This window comes from Lytechinus variegatus, chromosome 8 (assembly GCF_018143015.1).
Source record: "Lytechinus variegatus isolate NC3 chromosome 8, Lvar_3.0, whole genome shotgun sequence".
Lineage (NCBI taxonomy): Eukaryota > Metazoa > Echinodermata > Echinoidea > Temnopleuroida > Toxopneustidae > Lytechinus > Lytechinus variegatus.
The window spans coordinates 12,399,539-12,417,027 of NC_054747.1; the positions used below are offsets into that span (position 1 = coordinate 12,399,539).

At 39.7% G+C, this 17,489-nt stretch overlaps 2 protein-coding genes across 2 annotated transcripts; both read right to left on the reverse strand.

Annotated features, from left to right (window-relative positions):
- Window positions 1-445: 445 nt before the first annotated feature.
- On the reverse strand, window positions 446-7,174 carry LOC121419990 (heat shock 70 kDa protein IV-like). The gene is made up of 3 exons (XM_041614500.1): window positions 6,819-7,174; window positions 5,816-6,026; window positions 446-2,429 (listed from the first exon to the last, which is right to left on the reverse strand). Exons 2-3 carry the CDS (start codon window positions 5,995-5,997, stop codon window positions 710-712), a joined length of 1,902 nt encoding a protein of 633 aa, XP_041470434.1. The 5' UTR covers window positions 5,998-6,026; window positions 6,819-7,174; the 3' UTR covers window positions 446-709.
- A 4,719-nt stretch (window positions 7,175-11,893) lies between these two features.
- On the reverse strand, window positions 11,894-15,084 carry LOC121420715. The gene is made up of 3 exons (XM_041615372.1): window positions 14,883-15,084; window positions 13,362-13,436; window positions 11,894-12,643 (listed from the first exon to the last, which is right to left on the reverse strand). The coding sequence occupies exons 1-3, from the start codon at window positions 15,067-15,069 to the stop codon at window positions 12,477-12,479; spliced, it is 429 nt and encodes a 142-aa protein (XP_041471306.1). The 5' UTR covers window positions 15,070-15,084; the 3' UTR covers window positions 11,894-12,476.
- Between the last annotated feature and the right edge of the window lie 2,405 nt (window positions 15,085-17,489).

Here is a 17,489-nt window from a genome sequence, read left to right on the forward strand (position 1 = left end):
CCCCCCCCCAAAAAAGAATAATTTGATACGATATTCATAATAATAGGAAATGGTGAGTACGATGAGATGTAACTAGAGATGAATCAGACTTTACAAAGATCCACCTAGCTACTGCGCTATACACATATTGATAAACATTGCATTTTTTTCTTAGTTTACGTCTTCTACAGGTTTCTTAAACTTTCAATATATATTTGACCAAAAATTTGCAATAAAACAAATTTAAACTGGTTTATGTTCTATTCTAAGATCTACCAGCAGTCTTTATCAACACCATTAAGCATCCTCGTGATTCGATAAAGAAAACTAGGCCTATAGCACTAGGTCCTTTGTGTTAAAATAGATGTTTCGTATTTACTTTCTGCTCGATAACCGCCATTTCACGGTGTAGGTTTCAGTTATCCTTCACACACACTTAGTTACAAAGGTCGCTCCGTGGATGTTAGAATGCCCTCATATAACAACTTATTTTCTTCATAACCCTTTTTTACTTTTTTTAATTACCTAATGGCTACCTTCATCCGTCTCTGCGAATTAAGACGCCCCAAAAGAGGTTCCACAAAGTAGGACAGATCCTCATGAGATCGACACTTGCCCCCTTTGCCCTCTTAATCCAAAGTCTCCGTCAATTAGCTTTAAAATTCGCAAGCAATGAACCATACTTCTATCAGCAATAACAGCCATGCCATGGACAGTTCAATGCGAAACATTAATCGACCTCTTCGACACGTGGCCCTTCAGATTGCTGCCCTCCGGGTGCTCCACTTCCGCTACCTTGATGAAGCTTCGCCATGATGGGCGAACACTTCTTCTGCAGCTCCTCCATCTTAAAGTTAAACTCATCCTTCTCGGCCAGCGAGTTGCTTTCAAGCCACTGGATGGTGTCTTCGACAGCCTTGAGGATTGTCTGTTTGTCTTCTGGGGATAGCTTGCTTTCGATGGCAGGATCATTGACGGTGGATTTCATACTGAAAGCATAGCTCTCCAGTTGATTCCGAGCGGAGACACGAGCATATTGAGCTTCATCTTCAGCTTTGTACTTCTCAGCATCGTTGACCATCCTGTCAATGTCTGCCTTTGACAACCTTCCCTTGTCGTTGGTGATAGTGATCTTGTTCGTACGCCCAGTACTCTCATCCTTGGCTGTGACGTTGAGGATGCCATTAGCATCAATGTCGTATGTGATCTCGATTTTAGGGACGCCTCGCGGTGCGGGAGGGATTCCAGAGAGTTGGAAGTTGCCTAGGAGGTTGTTGTCCTTGGTCATGGAGCGTTCTCCTTCATAGACCTGGATACTGACTGCGCTTTGGTTATCTGCGTAGGTTGTGAAGGTCTGCTGAGCTTTCGTTGGGATGCGGGTATTGCGTTCAATCAGTTTGGTCATGACACCACCAGCGGTCTCGATTCCCAGAGACAATGGTGCAACATCCACCAAAAGAACATCTTTGACCTCCGAACTCTGGTCACCTGACAGGATAGCAGCCTGAACTGCTGCACCATAAGCAACAGCCTCGTCTGGGTTGATGGACTTGTTCAGTTCTTTTCCATTCAGGTAATCCTGCAGCAGTTTCTGAATCTTCGGGATCCGTGTGGATCCACCAACCAAGACAACAGTGTTGATCTGATTTTTGTCAAGTTTGGCATCTACTATGGCGCGTTCAACCGGATCTAGGCACTTTCTGAACAAATCCGAGCAGAGCTCTTCAAACCTTGCCCGGGTCACACTTGTGTAGAAATCAATACCTTCGTAGAGAGAGTCTACCTCAATACTTGCCTGGGTACTGCTAGAAAGAGTGCGTTTTGCACGTTCCGCAGCGGTACGCAACCGCCTCAAAGCCCTGGCGTTTCCACGAATATCCTTCTTGTTTTTCCTCTTAAACTCCTCAACAAGATGATTAACCATTCGGTTGTCGAAGTCCTCCCCGCCAAGATGAGTATCGCCAGCAGTTGACTTGACTTCAAAGATACCCTCATCGATAGCCAAGATGGAAACATCAAAGGTTCCACCGCCAAGGTCGAAGATCAGCACGTTCTGCTCACCGCGGAGTTTCTTGTCCAATCCGTATGCCAGAGCGGCAGCGGTAGGCTCATTGATGATACGCAGGACGTTCAGGCCAGCAATCTTACCCGCGTCTTTGGTTGCGGTTCGCTGAGAATCGTTAAAGTAAGCCGGGACGGTTATAACCGCGTCGTTGATCTTGTAACCGAGGTACGCTTCTGCGGTCTCCCTCATCTTCGTAAGGACCATGGAGCTGATTTCTTCTGGAGCGAAGCGCTTCGTCTCTCCCATGTATTCCGCCTGCAGCATGGGTTTGCCGCCATTGTTGGAGACCGTAAACGGCCAGTGCTTCATGTCTGATTGCACAGCTGCATCATCAAAACGACGTCCGATCAGTCGCTTGGCGTCGAATATTGTGTTTTTAGGATTCCTGTAAGTACAATAGGAACGATCAATCAACAATGAGCATATTCTTAAGAAGAACAGGTAAAGCATAGTATTAGTTTCGTAACTGATACGAAAAAAAATCAAATCAATAGTTCGATATAGTTTCATCATTTCATTAAACCAAAGAATATCAGGAGGGACTGAATTTTAAAAAAATGAACTCTGACCCCAAATGTCGAGAAGTTATTTCACTTTTCGTACATTACAATATCTTCGTTTGCTTTTCTGGTTTTCAAGAAGGGAAGATCGGAGGCGTGTGTATGAAGACTTTGATCATCTTAGGAGATTAAGGGCCCTTTCACACGTGTATCTTGAATCATCATTGTAACGATGATTGCTATTGTAATCGTGAATGTCATGGGCGTTCGTGATTCTAATCATGTTCTAATTTGGTTTCACACGTGCTAGATAATCGTCATTAGCTTTATTTTTCACCAGTCTGGAATCATCATTCAAATTGCGATTTTTATTACCGTGTGGAAGGGTGGTAAGTAAAATCATCAGATATCAATTTGATGGAAGAGGAACAGTGGTCAGAGCTTATTTTATTTGTAATTGTTCTTAATAACAATGGGTATGAATAAATGAATGAATAGATAATTAATCAACAGATACATAAATGTAAACCATCGAAGTAATGCCTCTATCGAATAGGGAAAACACAAAATTAAGACAGATCATTTAAAAAAATATATATTCCAAGATAATTTAGACAATATTGTTGAATGGCTTTAAACAATACCAATTTCAAAATCCATTCCCTTGAATAATTTGATTAGGCTAATCTGACTGGTATAATATTTGGTTTATTGACAAACATTTCGATTTTTTGATGGCTCCACATGGCTTATGGTGAGTATATTTGGTGTGGGGGATTGGTATGTGCCTTCAATCTAACTCGGCCGGGTACCCCCAACGAAATTCCACGGACCCACATTATCCCCATGCCTATCTTCTACTGAGCAAAAATCTTAGCTACGCCTGTCTCCCTATCCCTCCCCGCCACCCTTCATCCGACAGTATTGGCACGCTAAGAATGTGGTCGTGTCTGTCATGAATATGTTGGACCTCTGAACAATACGCGATCTATTACATACTACTCTTATTATTGAATGTGAGTGATGTACTCACGAATTAATGGCCATGGGGTTGAGCCAATTTCTTAATTGGTAACCTGATCGTTCTAGATATCATCGTGTTTTTTTTTAGTAGTGACTTTTAATAGTTTGTCTGGGATATCTTGGGCCAATTTTTCGAATAAAAGATTAGACATATCAATAGGCTATGAGTCCACGACGAACATCCTCATCATCATCCCCGCATGCATCCATCACTATCATTATCACTTCTGTCATCACCACCTCCAACATCATCACCATCATCACCACCACCATCATCATATCACCACCATTCGTCATCATCATCGTCACCACCATCACCACCACCACCATCATCACAATCATTCCAACACCACCAAGATCAGCAGCATCAGTTTCGTCACCATCAACACCATCAAGTTCAAGTTTTCAAGTTCAAGCTTTATTTTTCATTTCCATTATCCACATTATAAACAAATACAAATCAAACATACATCACAAGTATGTACGAATACAAATGAAATATGATAACAATGATTACAAATAAATTACGAGTTCCAAAACATTTGTAGAATGGTTTTAACAAAATCTTGTATGGAAATGAGGGGATCCACTAAAAAGCATTGCTTGTAGAGCGTGGGTCCCGTACGGTAATAATAATAATATCAAACAATATACTATTATTACAAAAAATATTACATTCTCACGACCCATTTCTCACACTGATCGGCTTTTCCTTAATTATGACACCACCACCATCATCATCATCATCATCACCACCACTACCATCATCGTTAACACCATCATCATCACCAACACCACCATCATGACCACCTCAGCAACAGCATCATCAACATCATCACCATCCTCATCATCATCACCACCATCAGCAGCAGCATCACTATCATCATCATCATCATCATTATCATCATCACCACCATCATCAGCAGCATCACTATCAGCATCATCACCATCATCATCACCACCACCACCATCATCATCACCATCATCAGCAGCATCACTATCATCATCACCATCATCATCATCATCACCGCCATCAGCAGCAGCATCACTATCAGCATCAGTTCATCACCATCATCATCATCATTATCATCATCGCCACCATCATCAGCAGCATCACTATCATCATCATCACCACCATCATCACCATGGCGATCGTCATCAACATCATCATCACCATCATCAACATCACCATCATCACCACCATCATCAACATCACCATCATCACCACCGTCATCACCATCATCATCATCACTAACATCATCATTAACACCACCATCATCACCATCACCACCATCATCATCACCACCATCATCACCATGGCGATCCTTATCAACATCATCACTCCTAACTCTATTACCTCACCACAACCATGACAACCGTCAACCACTGTTAGCTCCACATCACCACAATCATCACCTCCATTCGCATACTCTGCTGGAAGTTAATACAGTGCGTCCCAGAAAAAGGGAAACCGGGATTTCCATATCTTTTTATCTTCAAAGGCAAATTAATTATGATATTTCATTTACATCTTCATACAATTCAATTATTTATCTATACTTTCATACCTAATATGCGACGAACACTTGTCTCTACGCATTAATGAGCAAGACGGGTTTGAATTTTTTAATGTCAAAATCATGTTGCGCAGAAAAAAGATTGAACAAGATTGGTTCGTGATACGACAACCGTGCTTATTCGACAATTATTAGCTTTTCTTGTGTAATCTTTGCAAGTTCCTCTCACTGATCCCTTAAAATGAGAGTGGATTCAGATCAACGTGTGCTTTTCTGCGCAAATTGTTTCTGATAGGCCTCAATATTTATTGGTTGTAGTCTGGCATGCACGAATGATTTACACTCTAAAAACAAATCAGTCAAAAATGACTAGTTAATAGGGTCAGCTGGGTGCAACTGTTATTCTAGTCATATTTGACTATTTTCTAGTCATATTTTACTACTAACAGAGTTATTTCTGACTAGAATATATGTCAGAAATGTGACAATCTGTGATTGCCATATCAGTTGCTCCCAGCTGACTACTGGTCTAGTCAATTTGACTGATCTGTTTTAAGAGTGTACTAAGCTGGGGGGTGTCTCAAATTAAAGGTGAGACTCCACTCTTACCATAAATATCAAAGTCATAGTAAAAAAAAATGCGATAATTGAGAAATCTATCTCTGAAAATGGGTTTCCCTTTTTTATGGGACGCACTGTATACATATTTAAGTCTCAGCTGCCATACTCACATTGCAACTTGGTTCTTGGCCGCATCTCCGATCAACCGCTCCGTATCGGTGAAAGCCACGTAACTGGGCGTGGTCCTATTACCTTGGTCATTGGCGATGATCTCCACCCTTCCGTTCTGAAACACACCCACGCAGGAGTAGGTGGTTCCTAGATCAATGCCGATCGCTTTCGGGTTTGACATCCTTGACGCCTCTTATGTGAACCCTTTATCTGTGAAAAGTTTTAAAAGTTTGTGGTTCATATAAATTTCACGCTGTTAGTTACCATGGTTACAAATGCATAAAGAATTGTCCTCTCAATTCGCACTCTCAGCACTTATTTGTTTGTAGTCTGGCGAGGTGTTGAAAAAAAAACTTACATCCAATTCCAAACCAACGGTAAGTTTCTAAACCAAGCACAAGTCACAATATGTTTTTTGAATTGTAAAAAAAGGCTTCGCTCCCTCGATGTTTTTTTTTTATCTGCATGCACCATATCTCGCCTGCTCAATAATTTAGCTCATTAGTCCACTGGATAATGTTTTCCATTACACAGTTCAGATTCAAATCTATTCATTCGGCAGAATGTAGTTGTCGAGATAAAATCAAATACACAGGCATATATTTGCATATTACATGGGTTGCTATGAAGTTAAAAACTTTTAAGCAAACATCCCTGAACATAACAAAACAGAAAACACAATGTCATAACTGTAGAACAAATGCCGTCACAACGACACTATCAGTATTTAAAAAACAATGTAGGTCTATATTTTATTATAAACAAAGAAAAAGTGTTAATTGGGTCATATTGGGTAACAATCATGTCAAATAATACTAAACATGAGAAAGGGAAACCGACGACAAAATAAAACATTTAGATGTGTTGTCCTAAAAGATCAAGAAATTGAATATGCTGAATAGTTTCAAAGAATAAATACGCTCAAGGATATAGGATAATTAAAAAATACAATTACGCATTAAGTACACTATCATTCAGGAAAATATGTAAACAAATACTTACCTTACGATTATAAGCCTGCAAATGACCAAAAATATAGTTTTTGTATTTCCTTTTTTTATATTCCACGGATCAAAGCAAATATCTCGTTCGCGTTTCTTTCAAAATTTCTCCTCTCCTTCGATGGGCACTAAGAAATCTGTCTTTCGGAAAATGAAATGCCTCCTCTTGAAATGATGATGTGGGACTGTGAACGCCCTACTGAGATCTTCTCATACTCAGCCTGAATGGATGTTGAAGTTAATCTCTTTGCGAGAAGCTGGTTTACAAACTAAAGAACGACAAGAATGCTTGCTCTATATATTACTCCCCGCAGTCTCATTCGAGATCATTCTCCGGCCCGCCCGGGCTGGCATCTATTTATGATGCCATCCGTAATCTGACGGTGCAGTGATTCATATGAAGGCATTAAGAAAAGCGACAAAGGGATATGGCGTAGCCACGCATCGTACGATAGGTAGGTCGGGCCCGTAAAACTTTGGAACCCCCTCCCACCCCCCCCCCCCCAAAGAAAAAAAAATAACCCATTTTTTATTGATTTACGCCTACAATGCCGATCACGAGGTAAGATGAAAGGCTGATTAAATCTCGTGAAGAGAAAGGGCATTTATGTTATCCTCAAAACTGCCTTAAACGCATGATCATTTCTGACACCCCCCCCCCCCCCATTATGTCTATGGTGGTTGTGGTATAGTGATGGTGGTAGTGCTAGTGGTGGTTACGTTGGTGGAGGGGAGATGGTAGTGGTGGAAGTGGTGATGGTAGCGGTGGTGGTGATGTTGAAAAATAGTAATGGTGGTGTCGATGGTGGTGGTATAGTGGTGATAGATGTGAATAAGTAACAATGCACTCTCGCTTTAGCCCACTGGCCATTCACACTAAACATTATTCCTGGGTAAAAGCCTTGGTCACACCAACAAATCTGAATCTAAAGCAACTGGCGGTCTGCTATTGATATCATCGAGTTTACGCAGGCGGTCTAGTAGCTAAGAAATACAAGGCAAACGACAATTGATAGCTGAGAGGGTTTTTTTCTCGAAAGTTGGTGGACTGGGACAGCGGGGGAGCGTTTCATGAAAGGTCTGGTTGCCCCGTTTTATCCGACAAGTCCTGGGGAGTGTAGTTGTCAGACCTGACAACTATCCTTGATGTTGATTGGCTGAGAAGCACTGTTACTATGGCAACTGTCGGATGAAATGGGACTCGTCGGATAAAACGTCTGACAAATCCTTTCATGAAATGCTCCCCAGTTTTATCTGATAGTTCCCAAAGTAACATCGCTTCTCAGCCATTCAAAATCCAGGAAAGCTGTCAGATCTGACAACTTGTAGGGAAAAAATGTAGATGGAATGCACCCCAGATCGTAAATCGCGTTTGTGCAGAGTCCAGGACGACACTGTAGTTTTGATTAATCGATGTTCGACAAAGACTGTTTTGTCATTGAAAGGCTTTTGACAAAAGATTTGTCTGAGTTGTAGAAAGCGTCTGCATATTGGAAAATGCCCCCTTAAAGGGACGGTCCAGGCTGAGAGTATTTATAGTTTAATGAATAGAGTAAAATTCACTGAGCAAAATGCTGAAAATTTCATCAAAATCGGATCACACAAAGTTATTGAATTTTAAAGTTTAGCAATATTTTGTGAAAACAGTCGTCATTAATATTCATTCGGTGGGCTGATGATGTCACATCTCCACTTGTTTTTTTTTGTATTTTATTATACGAAATTAGGTTTATTCCAATGTTTTCTCCAAGATCTAGAAAAATTGGATTGACAACTGATTTAGTGCATTAGATAGGCTATATATTGTTGCAACTTATTTCATTATAAGGGAGACATATTATTCACACAAGTATAAAATAATGAAAAAAAATCATGATTTTATGTAATAACACAGGAAAACGGAAAATGGAGATGTGACATCATCAGCCCACCAAATGAATATCCATGACGACTGTTTTCACAAAATATTGCTAAACTTTAAACTTCAATAACGTTATTATTTGTTATCCGATTTTGATGAGATTTTCGGCATTTTGCTCAGTGAATTCTACTCTGAAACTATTAAGTTATAAATATTTTCAGCCCGGACCATCCCTTTAACGTACGCTATATCGGTCTGCAGTCGGATTCGCTGGTGTTTCTGGAACATGATGTGTAAAGGTCATTGTCATTCAAGAACATTCCATCCCTCCGCTCACTTTATCACAACCCCGTCAAACACTATCAGACGTTTCAGTTGGTTGTCGAGTCATTAAAGCAGGTTAAGGGAGAGAATGGGAATAACAGTGAAGAGTGAGAGAGAGGAAAGGGGGAATACAGAGGGAGAGAGAGAGAGAGAAGGAAGAGAAGAGAAAAGAGAGAAAGAAAAGACGGGAAAAAGAGAAGAAAAGAGGGGGAAAGAGGGAGTGGGAGAGAGAGAGAAAGAAAGATGGGCTGTGTGTCGATTAGGGGGTGAGTATGGTAAAGGGAGGACATAATATAGTTATAGGGAGAGAGGGATACAGACATCAGATGGAGAGATGGAGAGAGAAGGGAGAGAGAGTCGGAGGAGTCGGAGAAGCATTAGCGTACCTACGGGGGGCAGAGGGGGGCAGACTGCCCCCCCCCCCGACGAGTCACAAACCATGCAAGGGACGTATCCCTGCCCCCCCCCCCCCCCTGACGAGTCACAACTGATCCCTGACGAGCCAGCACAAGTGGCCCGCTCCTTTGAACTTGAAGATATTATTTTTTATTTGTTTTGCTTGTCATCTTTTTTGGCAGACGAATCTCCCCCCCCCCCCCCTTGTGGAAAATCCAAAATCCTAGGTACGCCACTGAGGAGAAGCATAGAAGGAGAAAAAAACAAGGGAGAGAAGAGGGACAGGTAAAGAGAGAGGAAAAGAGAGAAATGGAGATAGGAGAAAAGGAAAAGAAGGGGAAGGAATTGATCGAGAGAGCGCCAGACAGATGTAAAGAGTAATAGAGATCGGGGAGAGAGCGAGGGAGAATAAAGATGGGAAATTCCTCTATGGAGGAATCGATGTCATTAACACTGATTAATGAAAGTGTGTCGAAGGTCGTTGTCATTCAAGAACATTCTTTCTTGACAGAGAGAGGAGGAGAGCGATGGAAATATCAGGGGCGGTTTCACGGTGCGTGATGGAGGAGGTAGGACGACCGTCACTCCGTTTGGTTTTCAAAGTTATATGAAAATGAGATGAGGAAAGGAAATAAAAATATGAAGAAGAATGTCAAAATAGCGGATGTTTTGATCGAAGAGCCTTTTATGTCATTGGAAACAATATGACACCACCTTTATGTCGTTCAGCCTCTTTAAAGGTACATAGCCGGAACTGGAGGGGGGGGGGGGTAGGAGCACCTTACATCCCTTCACACTCATACACAAACACACCTTTTGTCAGTAATCATCTAAATAAAAAAACAACAACACCAACATGAAAATGACTATTGTATTTATATTCTTTATGCATGGTCTTGCCCAATACACACCTACGCAGTTCCGCAACCTATTTTAATCCATATGTCGGTCATTCTATGTCCGGTATCCGACCATACATTAAAGGAATAGTATAAAGTGCAATGAACTCCTGATAAAACATGTTAATATCTTCATCTGATAGTAGTAAAAAAAAAATTGATAACCATCACCCCCCCCCCCCTCTCATCTATCTGACTCCCCCTCTCTCCCAGTCTTTCCCTCCCTCTCTCTTTCTCTCTCTGCCCCCCCCCCTGGACCTATCCACGGAGGATTACCTATTGTTACTGGGGGTGCTGTGGCAATGCTCAGCACCTCCAGTAACAATAGAATAATCCTCCGTGGATAGGTCCATGCCCCTCGCCCCATATCTCTCTCCAGATGGGGTTTCATTCTATTTGTACTGTAATAGGGCGCCACCATTTCATTTCGAAAGGCGACCAAAGAGCCATTTTTTCTCAATTAAATCAAATGAATGTAAAGTTACAAGACCAGGAGCCCGTTTCATAAAGTGTTACAACTGTTGCAACTTTGCCATTATGGCAACTACCATGGTAAACTTGATTCTGATTGGTTGCTGAGCCCTGTTGCCATGGTAGTTGCCACAATGGCAAAGTTACAACAGTTGTAACTCTTCATGAAACATGCCCCTGACCTACGTTTTTACACTCTTTTTTGTTCATCGGTTTAATGATATTCCCTTTGTATTATATTTTCTTAATACTCCCTTTATTTCAAGCTGCATGTATTTTAGGAAAAAGGTGGGTGCCCATCCCCCCGCCTCCTCATAGTTACATCTCTGCCTTGATCATCTGCTAAATTAGCTTCTAGATCGTTTTCAGTCCCGTGTGCTAATTGACAATAAATCGAAGCGGTTTTGCATCACACTACTGGATTATTAGGACTTCATGCATATTCATGATAATGGCAAAATGACAGGGTCAAACCCTGTAGGTCAGGGGGAACTGCTGGGTAGGTAACTAATATGTTCCCGCTGAATATTTCGCGTGCTTTACTGTCTGATGCCACAGGCAATAGCTTCATGACAGAATGATATTGACTTCAGTTGGACCAGTCAGATTCAACAACAATCACCTCATTCCCCCCCCTCCATTCCTGAAAAAACAATCATGCAGACCTTTGAAGGCAATGATATCATTATTATTATGATTATTATTAATGATTATGATAATAATCATAATAATAATGATAATAATTAAAACGTACATAGTTAAAAGCGATTTGTAATCCTGTGTGACATTTTATAAAGAATTAATTTGTATTACTAATGAACGGATTTTTTATATTAAATATAACCAGCCAACCAGATTGAAGGATTTTAGTAGCTTTTAACTGTTAATATCAAATTTGTTAAAATAAGTTTTATGAACGAGCATCTGGATTACTATAAAATTATTATGATGTGAGATGAGGAAAGGTTCGGGGTTCGTCAACATTTACTTTCGTCTCTATTATTCAATTTGATCATCAGAGAATTTTCATATTCGGGAGATAGACGACCCCGCCCCTCTGTAATGCTGGGCATATTCTGTCAAAATAACGCAGAATTATAACAAAGACAACATACACCTTCCAAATGTTGAAATACATTTCTTTATTCTAGAACATCGTTAAGAAGCAAATGATATAACTCTTTATTTACAAGTATTTTGATTGTTCGATGCATTATTTTGAACTGTTATACTATACAGCATTGTCTAAAAATGAGATAATTACAAATTCAATCAAGGGTGTATCACATAGCGGTCAAGAGTGACTTAAAGTGTAGTCAACCTAATATGCTCAACGTGCACACGATAGCGCAATTTCCTTGATGATCATGATCAAAGTGGGGTAGTAGAAATGTTGGCCATTCACGTCTGTCTGGTAGAACTTCACATAACTGCACTGGACCAAATGGTTGTTAGACAAAATGTTGATGGACGGAATGGTATTTAACTAATAAATTTAGACCATGTGAGGAGTAGACGAGTTAGCAATAGAGGAATTGGCAATTATTTTAGCGGACTTCTCGCTGGTATTTCCCCCGAAAGACGTATTGCCAGTACTTGTCATTGAGTCAAGCAAATTCATTCTACATATCAGCTGACGCCCATATTACTTTAATGAAGTAAAAGCTTCATTAAGTGCTAATAAGTCTGTATTTATTTTCAGATGATGTTATTTTCTATCTTGGCTCTGTTTTCGTCGCCCGGTTGGTGTCGTCGACTTGGCACCCGTTCGACCGCGTTGTGAATCGCGCCCTCTATCGGCATTCCTGTTACTCTTCTTCTTACTGGTTGTCTTGCCACTGGACAGGCTGAGGTTCTCTTTCGTTGAAAGCCGAGCTGAGTGCAGATTCAAAGAAAGAAAATGACCGATGAAAATAATGCTTGTGATGAATAAATCCCCTTATCTGTTCCGTAAACACAAAATGATAATAAAGAAAAACGTTTACAAGGGCGTCGGCTGTTGGTGCATGCACGTGCACCCTGAGGCAGAGGATAGAGTTCCGACACTGGCAAGCAAAAGGAAATTTCTACCCCTTTTTTTTTGCTTTCAACAGCTGATTTTCCTAACTTTAGTTCCATCTCCCAGGATGTGCACCCCCCCCCTCCCATGCTCAAACAAGCCCACGCACTATTGCCTTTAAATAATAATTAAATAAGAATGTCTGTACGACTGTATGGGCTTAAAAGTCGGACTTTGGTATGGAGAATTTCTACGTCAGGCTCTGCTGTTTTGGAGCTATTGCAATTGTCCCCCGTACCCCTGCACAAACGCACGCACACGCTTAATAAATCCAGGATCCAAGATGTTTTTTTAATGTAACATGCAGGCCTAAAATTAAACCTTTTCCTTCTCTGATGTGCGAAAAACATGCCAAAAATATGAAATCTTAATGAGTAGATTTTGTTTCATGGAGGTATGAATTTATCAAGTACAAGAGCAGTTGCCCCCCTCGAAATTTCGAAGACTTGTATTCTACTGAAAATTTGAAGTAGGTTTAGGCTATTATAGCCAATATAAGAGCGAGAAATGAATGGAATATGAATTTTATTTTACCTAGAAAGGCAGCATCGATGGCCTCGTTGTCGTTTAGTAAAGGTATGTAATGAGGCTTGGATGATATGTCGTTTTCTGTGAAAAAAAATATATAAAAAACAAGGAAGATTTTATTTATTTATTTATTCGGCACTTCAAACATATTCAAGATCACATAGCATACATTCAAATAATATCAAGGAAAATACGGCGTCTGCAATGACCAGACCTGTATTAATGAAATAAATAATTCAGATTCAGAATAATGTTTCGAAGGTTTTTATTTCTCATAACAATATTTACAATTTTATACATGCACAAATATTATAGCTTCATGATAATAACGACACAATCATGAGGATTTATGTATACTGATTTGTATATAACAACTATTACAAGATATATGATATTTACATTGCTATCGGATATATATTATAATTTCACACTTATGACAATGGATAATTACAGTTTAAAGTTGCCTCCACTTTTCCAGTTTTTCTGTTCGTGTATTTTACAAACCGTGAACGTGATGATAAAGTCATATTGTATTGCCTCGTTTTCTCAAGTCTGCTATAAAATAGCACGTGTATGAATAAGAATCTAATATAAATGATCCATGGTAAAATACATTTCCTTGATTATTACCCTAGTATCTCCATTCTACATACTCTACACGCTACCCTTTTAGTGAAAATTTTCATATAAATTATGGTCGAATGTAAAACGGTGTAGTGGTTCTGACTCGCGTTTCTTAAGATGGGGACGTTGGTTCAAATCCTCAGTACTCCAGACGTTATTTTCCTCCAGCAAGGCACTTATCCATATTTTTATGCACTCAACCTAGGTGAGGTAAATGGACTTTATTCCTTGAAAAGCTGGGCGTATCATATAGCTGCGCAGGGTAGTCATGCTACATACATGTTGGCAAAACTTGGCCTATATTCTAGAGCGCTTTAAAAGACTTCTGAAAAAGAGCTGTTAAAGGGGAAGTTCACCCCGACAAAAAGTTTATTGTAAAAATAGCAGAAAAAATAATAAAAAATATTGCCGAATGTTTGAGAAAAATTCGTCAAATAATTAAAAAGTTATTAGAATTTCAATTATATGATTTGTGACGTCATATGCGAGCAGCATTTCTACATAGCGAATGGTAAAATATCAATGAAATGTCATTTTCTCTGAAAATTGAAAATTGTTTTCACTGTACCTTTTGTATATCAATAGACAAACCATTTCACACCCGATCATGAATAGAAAACAAAATTAAGTCTTCTGGAACCATACAAAATTTGACATTCATGCATTTTATATTACATAACACATGGGGCAGCTGCTCGTTTATGACGTCACAAATCCAAAACTTTGAACTCTAATAACTTTCTTACTCTTTAACGGATTTTCCTCAAACCTTCACCAATATTTTTTATTATTTTTTCTGCTATTTTTAAAACAAAGTTTTCCTCAGGGTGAACTTCCCCTTTAAGTACGATAACATCACCTATAATGTAAATCATTATTACTAAATTTGAAAAAATAACTTACTTTCGACTTTGATTAGAACGAATGATTCCCTTTCTTTGAGGACCTCGTTGGCGTACCTCTGAGGTGATTCGATGAGATGTTTGATATTCCCTTCCTGATCCGACAGATCTACTTCAACTGTTAAAAAAATAAACGTATGATTGAACTCAAGATAGTGAAAATAAAACGGAAATATGTAAAGTATCATCTAGATTATATCGCAATTTTAGTGATAATAATCACGCTATAACGATTGGACGTGTTATGAACATTCTTTTATCAATAAAATTTGACGTATTTGGAATTTTTATCGATTAAAACGTTTTCAGAACGTGCTTGTGTGGAACGTTAAAAACCAATAAACAGATCTTTCAAAATGATAAAGAAGCGGCTGAAAACATTTTTAACGTTATGAAGATAGACGTAAGAAGAGCTAAACGCCATTATCCTTTGAATAACTATAATTGCATGTGATGTCAATAATATAAGAGGTGTGTGTTTGGAAGAAATGTGAACTACAGATTTAAAAGGATAGAGGTGTGATAACCTAAAAGAAAGAGAGCTTATATTGATTATGACAATCTTATCATATTCAAAATATTAAACGCTAAATGTTCACAAAGTTGAAAAACGTTTTGTGTCTTTGCCTATTTTGTCTCCAAAATCAGTGAAAATAAAAAAGAACAAAATTTATAAAGGGATGATAGAAGTCAAGATTATAGCAGCTTGGCTCCTATAGCCGTGGATGGTGGAAGCGCCGTGGTGTAGCGGTTCTGACTCTCGCCTTGTAATCAGAGGGTCGTGTGTTCGAATCCCACCATGGCTTAGCGCCCTTTGGCAAGGCGTCAATCCACACTTTGCCACTCTCACCCAGGTGCTAATTGGGTACCGGTAGGAAACAACCGTCATTGTGGTTGGTTTAGCAAGTTTGCGCCTAACAGGCTGCTTGGAATGCTATGAATCCAGTGACCGGGTAATAATAATTGTAAAGCGCTTTGAACAGTCGTAGATTGCTAAAGCGCTATATAAATGCCAATTATTATTATCATTATTATAGCAGGCCAGATTCCCATTAGGGATATGGCAAAACGCCTACTTGCATCCGTACGAGCTACAAAGGGGAATGCCCCGTTTCAGTCCCAGGAGCGAGTAGATCCGGCTCCAGGTTTAAATAGAGTGCTTGTTCTGCGCTGACTCAGGGGGGGGGGCACTCTGATCAGGCAAGGGTAGATGCGTGTAGCCCCCCAAACCATACGATTGAGAACATATAGCTCCATGCCTACGAAATGAGGGGCTTGATTGATATAAGTATGGCTCTCTCCAAATGGGATTGATTGGTAACTGGAATTTAACGCGAAATGGGGGTCTGAAAATGAAGTGCTTAGGAGATGTCTCATGAAATCATTCGAGAGAGAGAGAGAGTCTTAAAAACTGACTAACCACTGTGACAAGCAAGACGTGAAATATGTGGGAGGGGGGCTTAATGGCTGCACATAGCAAAAAGTTACATGGCCAAGCAAAAAAGGAGAAGATGAAACAGAAAGAAACTGATAGAAAAACACATGTAAAATGATATTTTCTGCATAGGCCTATGTCAAAATTTATATCATAAAATTCGATGTTAATTTTTTTTCTTTTGGCTATAAATCTCACTTCACTTGCCTGGGAATTTTAAGAAGTTTTGTTAAAGACGAAACGCCGTGTGCCATTTTTTCTCTCATTTCGCCACGAGCCTTCTATGTACACCAAAACAACTCCAAAGTTTTTACTGAGATACGGCCGTTCCACCATTTTTATGATTACATATGTCTGATCGATATAGGGAATTACATGTAAACAATCTTATTCTACGATGGCTGTAAAACCCCGCTAGTCGTGCACAATGGCACGAATCGATAGTATCGATAAGAAATAGGTCCCATGTGGGATTGTTCTGATGTATGTTTTGAAAAATGAGGATACGTGATGTCTAATTTAATCAGATGAGGCGGTGACCCATGCAGTAGAAAACAAACAATGTAGCTTTATTTTTGTTGTGGTGTTGTTTGCTGATTGAGCACCCTACAGAGGGGGTTTTGCGCTTAGAGTCATTATCATAGTAGAAGTAGCAGCAGCAGTATTAGTATTATTAGTAGTAGAAGTAGTAGTAGTAGTAGTAGTAGAAGTAGTAGTAGAAGTAGAAGTAGCAGCAGTATTAGTAGTAGTAGTAGGAGCAGCAGCAGCAGCAGCAGCAGTAGTAGTAGTAGTAGTAGTAGTAGTAGAAGTAGCAGCAGTATTAGTATTAGTAGTAGTAGTAGTAGTAGTAGTATCAGCAGCAGTATTAGTAGTAGTAGTAGTAGTAGTAGTAGTAGTAGTAGTAGTAGTAGTAGTAGAAGTAGTAGAAGTAGCAGCAGCAGTATTAGTAGTAGTAGTAGTAGCAGCAGCAGTAGTAGTAGTAGTAGGAGTAGTATTAGTAGTAGAAGTAGTAGAAGTAGAAGTAGCAGCAGTGCAGTAGTAGTAGTAGTAGTAGTAGTAGTAGTAGAAGTAGTAGAAGTAGAAGTAGCAGCAGCAGTATTAGTAGTAGTAGCAGCAGCAGCAGTAGTAGTAGTAGTAGTAGTAGTAGTAGTAGTAGTAGTAGTAGTAGTAGTA

Excerpts from the sequence above, each read along its gene's own strand:
- LOC121419990 (XM_041614500.1), bottom strand. The coding sequence starts at position 5,997 with ATGTCAAACCCGAAAGCGATCGGCATTGATCTAGGAACCACCTACTCC. Across the intron at positions 2,430-5,815 it reads GCCAAGAACCAAGTTGCAAT|GAATCCTAAAAACACAATAT; the intron begins GTGAGTATGGCA and ends TTGTACTTACAG.
- LOC121420715 (XM_041615372.1), bottom strand. The coding sequence starts at position 15,069 with ATGATACTTTACATATTTCCGTTTTATTTTCACTATCTTGAGTTCAAT. Across the intron at positions 13,437-14,882 it reads CGTTCTAATCAAAGTCGAAA|AAAACGACATATCATCCAAG; the intron begins GTAAGTTATTTT and ends TTTTTTTCACAG. Across the intron at positions 12,644-13,361 it reads CATCGATGCTGCCTTTCTAG|CTCGGCTTTCAACGAAAGAG; the intron begins GTAAAATAAAAT and ends ATCTGCACTCAG.